Source organism: Otolemur garnettii, unplaced genomic scaffold (genome assembly GCF_000181295.1).
Source record: "Otolemur garnettii isolate 467f Iridium unplaced genomic scaffold, OtoGar3 scaffold00025, whole genome shotgun sequence".
NCBI lineage: Eukaryota > Metazoa > Chordata > Mammalia > Primates > Galagidae > Otolemur > Otolemur garnettii.
This window is the reverse complement of record NW_003852420.1, coordinates 20,422,095-20,427,273: the sequence shown is the minus strand read 5'-3', so window position 1 is coordinate 20,427,273 and position 5,179 is coordinate 20,422,095. Positions and strand designations below refer to the sequence as shown.

General features: G+C 56.8%; 1 protein-coding gene across 3 annotated transcripts; it reads right to left on the bottom strand.

Annotated features, from left to right (window-relative positions):
* Positions 1–243: 243 nt before the first annotated feature.
* On the bottom strand, positions 244–1,890 carry EVA1B (eva-1 homolog B). 3 transcript variants are annotated; one of them, XM_023512193.1, is made up of 3 exons: positions 1,719–1,890; positions 1,228–1,324; positions 244–939 (listed from the first exon to the last, which is right to left on the bottom strand). In XM_023512193.1, exons 2-3 carry the CDS (start codon positions 1,292–1,294, stop codon positions 509–511), a joined length of 498 nt encoding a protein of 165 aa, XP_023367961.1. In that variant the 5' UTR covers positions 1,295–1,324; positions 1,719–1,890; the 3' UTR covers positions 244–508. The 3 variants fall into 3 exon arrangements, with proteins under 3 accessions (XP_023367961.1, XP_023367962.1, XP_012659564.1); XM_023512194.1 differs by having other exon boundaries at positions 1,228–1,430; positions 1,719–1,865; XM_012804110.2 differs by lacking the exon at positions 1,719–1,890 and having other exon boundaries at positions 1,228–1,640.
* Positions 1,891–5,179: the final 3,289 nt, after the last annotated feature.

Here is a 5,179-nt window from a genome sequence, read left to right as displayed (position 1 = left end):
CCCAGGCATTTGTAGGTGTGGAATGCATGAGTGGGTAAGGAATGTGTGGGGCTGGGGAGACGGTAGAGTGGGAGTGTGCGCTTCTTTCTGCCATTTGTGAGGTGCAGGTGAGCTGAGTCGTCGGGTGTGTGGATGAAGGTAGTGCAGGCTGGTAAAGGCGCAAAGTGGGGCCTCAGCCTTGAGCCCCCTCAGCAGGAGATTGGGGACTATTGGGGGCAGGAGTAACAGACAGAGAGACTGAGCCACAGACAACGCAGCTTTCATTGGTCACTTCACCTCTTCATCATCCCCAGGCAGGCTCCAGGGCAGGGGAGACACCTCCCTCTCCCATCCTGCTTGGCCCGCGGGGACCCCCAATCCTGCTCCCCTCTGAGGATGGCAGTCCATGCCCGCTTGCACCAGGGAAGCCATGGGGGCATGGGCAGTCCCAAGGTCCTGGGACAGCTCTGGGCTCATCTGTATGTCCAGTGCTCAGAGCGCCGTGCAGCGGAAGCGGAGCCAGGCTTGGTCAGTAATAGTGCATGCGGCCCAGAGTACCAGTGGCCGTGGGGCTGGGCCCCAGCGTGCCGGTACCTAGCAGGTCCGGCTGCCCGGTACGCCAGATCTCCCGCAGAATCCGCTCTCGCTCCTCCAGCCTCTGTGCCCGCTCCAGCTCCTCGGCAGACGTGAAGACGTTGACGTTGAGAGGCCCATCCGGCTCCGGTGACAGCTCAGGGCCAGGCAGCGTGTCGTCGGGGCCCAGCCTCGTCACCGTGTCCTCTTCATCCTCCTCGTCGTCCTCGGGCTCCAGGGTGCTGCTGCGGGGACCCTGGCGCAGAGCGGGGCCCCGGGGCCGCGGGTGGGGCGCGCACGAGATGCTGATGACCAGTAGGCACAGGGTCAGCAGCAGGCCAAAGCAGACGCCCAGCACGAAGTACAGGCCAAGGCTCTCAGGGTTAGCTGGGGGCAGAGGGCAGGGGTCATACGAGGCCCTAAGGGTGGGAGCCATTCCATCTCGACAAGATGTCTAGGTTCGGGGGCAACCCTACTTGAGGGCATTAGGGAACCACCAACAGGCAATGGGCAGCAAGCGAGGAGGAAGTGGGAAAACAACCCATAGGCTAGGAGGTGGTTATAATGGCCAGGGCGCGGAGGTGTGGAGGGAAGGAGAGGTATGGGGCTAGAGGGGCGGGGAGGGGTCCTTGTTCCCCAGGCCCTTCCGGGCTGCCCGCCCTCGCCACCCCTTACCGCGGATGTGTGCGTAGGCCGCCAGGCTGTTGCTGAGCAACTCCATGTCCCTTCGGGGGGCATCCATACTGCTCTGAGGGGCAGCTCCCCTGTCAGCCTGTGAGGTCCACAAGGTCAGATCCTTTTCCCAGCCCAGAGTTGGCCCTGACCGGCTTCCTCTTCGGGGCTGCTGCTCTCGCTGGAGGAGCGGCCCTGGGTTCCACCTGGAGAGAATCATTCTCTTCCTTGGTTGCAAACCTGAGTCCTATCCGAGGAATCCTTCCCCTAGGTGCTAGCACCCCTCGACCCCGCGGAGCGGCGCAGTGGGCCTCAGGAGGCTCCGCCCCCCTGTGGGGTCCCCCAAAGGACGCCTGGTTCTGCTGTCAGGTGGTGAGATAAGGGTAGAGACGCGGGGCCTCCGCCACTCCCCAGGCAGGCTCCAGGGCAGGGGAGCCACCTCCCTCTCCCATCCTGCTTGGCCCGCGGGGACCCACCAGCCCGGAGGCACTCACCGTCAGCGCCTCGTTTTTCGGCTGCCCGGGTCCGGCGCGTCCGGCGACCGTCCGGCGGCCGCATACAGCCGGGCCCGGCCTTCCCTCCCGTCCAGCTTGGCTCCCAGGCCGCGGCAGCGCGGGCCGGACACGGGCCGCTGGACCAGCCGGCGGAAAGTTTCCTCCGAGGAAAGAGGAGGGACGGGGCGGGGCGCGGGGAGGCGGGGAGGAAAAGGGCCGGGAGAGGAAGGGGAGAGGAGCGAGCGACCGGGGGAGGGGGAGCGAGTCCTGCGGGCCTTCTGCTCCCCCACAGGAAACCGCTGGGGAGGCCGATTGCAGGGACCCGCCCCCAGCCTCCTAACAACAACAATAATAATAATGATGATGGCGTCCTGCCTGGGTGTCGGGCAGTGGGCTAAACAAACCCTTTCCTGTTCTTTCATTTATTCCTAACAACTATAACGTGGGTACCATTATCCCCACTTAGCAGACAAAGTACACTTGAGTGTCACGGAGAGACTGAGTAACTTTACCAAACGGTCATGATTTAAACCCTCTACTGTGACCCTAGAGCCTGGGCTCTAAACCACTTCCCTATACTTTGCACCCCCTCTCTGGAGGCCCCAGGCTCCCTCATGGGGAAGACTGAAGCTTTTTCCTAAGACCTAGCAGGGGTTGCCAGGACCCAGTGCTGGGTAAATAGAGGACTTGTCAGCCCCTCCTCCCAGGCCCCAGGCCTGAGTGTGTCCAGCTGGCGGATCTCTGGTCTGGTCACCAGGGTTAATGATTGCTGGACTCGGGCCTTGATCCAGGCCCAGCCAGCTTTGCAGACCCCAGCACCCGGCCTCTGCCTGTGCATGCAAGCTGCTGTGCTCCTTTGCACCCAGCAGCTTACAGCAGTTCCCCCCTGGCTAAACGTGGTCCTGCACACACATGCATTTCCACTTGGGCATGCAATGTGTTGTGTGATCAGTGTGTGCAGCTGGGTCTTCATTCTGCCCAGTCCTGTCCTCCTGCCACCTCACATCCCTCCTTGGCCCCCCTTCCCAACCCTGGAACTGGAGTGAGGGGGAGGCTTTCTTGGCGGGAGTCTTAGAGAGGAGGAGAAAAGGAAGGGGGAGAGGAAATTGCAGACATAGCTGAAGGCTGCTGTCTGAGGCCTATGGACCAGCGACCCCCTCCTTGTCCAGGATAGAGACCCCCACTCCTCCAGATACTGGGTTCAAGTAGAGGGCAGATCCAAGTGGGGAAAAGATAGGACTGACTCCTATGGGGACGAGAAAGGGACTCTTGGGTATCTGTGACTGTTGAGTCTGTTTTGTGTGCATGTGTAGAGGCATTTTTTACCTTATCTGTGTAACTCTATTTATCTAGTGTTCTGCTTGAGTATTTTTGTGGGAATGGGCTTGTTTATGTATAAATAAATAAATGTATACAGTCACTAGTCAACAAATGCTGTGTGTCCCTAGCACTTGCTAGTACAGTCTGCCTCTGTGGATTTTACCAACCTCATGCTGAAAATATTTTTTAAAATTTGTATCTGTACTAGGCCAACAGTGTAATCGTAGCACTCTGGAAGGCTGAGGCAGGTGGATTGCCTGAGCTCAGGGGTTGGAGACCAGAGACCCCATCTCTAAAAATAGCTGGGCTTTGTGGCAGGCACCTGTAGTCCCAGCCACTTGGGAGGCTGAAGCAAGAGGATCTCTCTTGAACCCAAGAGTTTGAGGTTGCTGTGAGCTGTGATGCCACAGCACTCTCCAAGGGTGACAAAGTGAGACTCTGTCTCCAAAAAATAAAAAGTATACTGAACACGTACAGACTTTTTTGGTCATTATTTCCTAAACAATATAGTATAACAACTGTTTACATCACACTGGGTATTATAAGTAACCTAAAGATGATTTAAAGCAGTGGTTCTCAACCTTCCTAATGCCTCAGCCCTTTGTTTTGTAGTTTTTGGCTGGGGCCGGGTTTGAACCCACCATCTACGGCATATGGGGCCAGCGCCCTACCTCATTGAGCCACAGGTGCCGCCCCATGCCTCAGCCCTTTAATACAGTCCCTGTGGGTCGCACCCACAGGTTGAGAATCTCTGAAAAGTATACAGGTGAATGTTTGCAGGTTATATGCAAATACTTTGTATCAGGGACTCAAGCATCTTTGGGTTTTGGTATCCCTGGAGGTCTTAGAACCAATTACCCCACGGATACTAAGGGAGGCTCGGTAATGAGAATTTAGGAAAAAATAGACACAAATCCCTTCACTGCAGTGCCTGCACTGACACTGAAGTGGAGAGACAATAGAAGATAATCTCAGGCCCATTGTGGTGGCTCACCCCTGTGATCCTAGTTCTGGGAGGCTGAGGCGGGTGGATTACTTGAGCTCAGGAGTTTGAGACTATCCTGGGCAAGAGTGAAACCCTGTCTCTAGGGCAGCGCCTATGGCTCACTGGGTAGGGCGCTGGCCCCATATACCGAGGGTGGCAGGTTCAAACCCGGCCCTGGCCAAACTGCAACAACAACAAAAAAATAGCTGGGCGGTTGTGGTGGACACCTGTAGTCCCAGCTACTTGGGAGGCTGAGGCAAGAGAATTGCCTAAGCCCAGGAGTTAGAGGTTGATGTGAGCTGTGTGACTCCATGGCACTCTACTGAGGGCGACCAAATAAGACTCTAAAAAAAAAAAAAAGAAATCTTGTCTCTACCAACCATAGAAAAACATGGTGGGCGCATGCAGTCCCAGCTATTGGGAGACAAGAGGATTGCTCAAACCCAGGAGTTTGAGGTTGCTGTGAACTATGATGCCAAGGCCAACAGAGTGAGACTCTGTCTCAAATAATAATAATAATAAAGATGTCAGATAGTACTGAGTGCTCAGAGGGTGACAGGAGACAGGATGGGGTAACGTGATGGACCCCACAGCTCTTACAGGGCTTCTGAAGTGAGAACTGAGATCTGAGGAGGGGGAGCCAAACGCCAGCGGCTGGGGTTAGTGTCCAGGCAGGTCTCAGGGTAAAGGCCCTGGGCAGGAGTAGGAGTGTGCTTGGAGTACTGCACTTTTAGGGGCAGAGACCCAGTGCGGATGCAGGGGAGGGCATGCTCTACATAAGAGCCTGGATTTTAAGTGTAGACTATGGCCCCTGGGGAGTTTTAAGCAGGTTGAGCTATAGGCGCCGAGCCGAAAGAGAAGTCTTAAAGGGAGGTCAGGGGGCTGAGAGATCCAGAGCCTGTGGGAGGGAGTCAGGGGTGCTGGCACATTCAAGGTCGCGTGCAAATTGGCTCAGCGCCTGTGACTCAAGTGGCTAAGGCGCCAGCCACATACACCTAAGGTGGTGGGTTCAAATCCAGCCTGGGCCCACCAAAACAACAATGACGACGACAACCAAAAAATAGCTGGGCGTTGTGGCGGGCACCTGTGGTCCCAGCTACTTGGGAGGCTGAGGCAGGAGACTCGCTTGAGCCCAGGAGTTGGAGGTTGCTGTGAG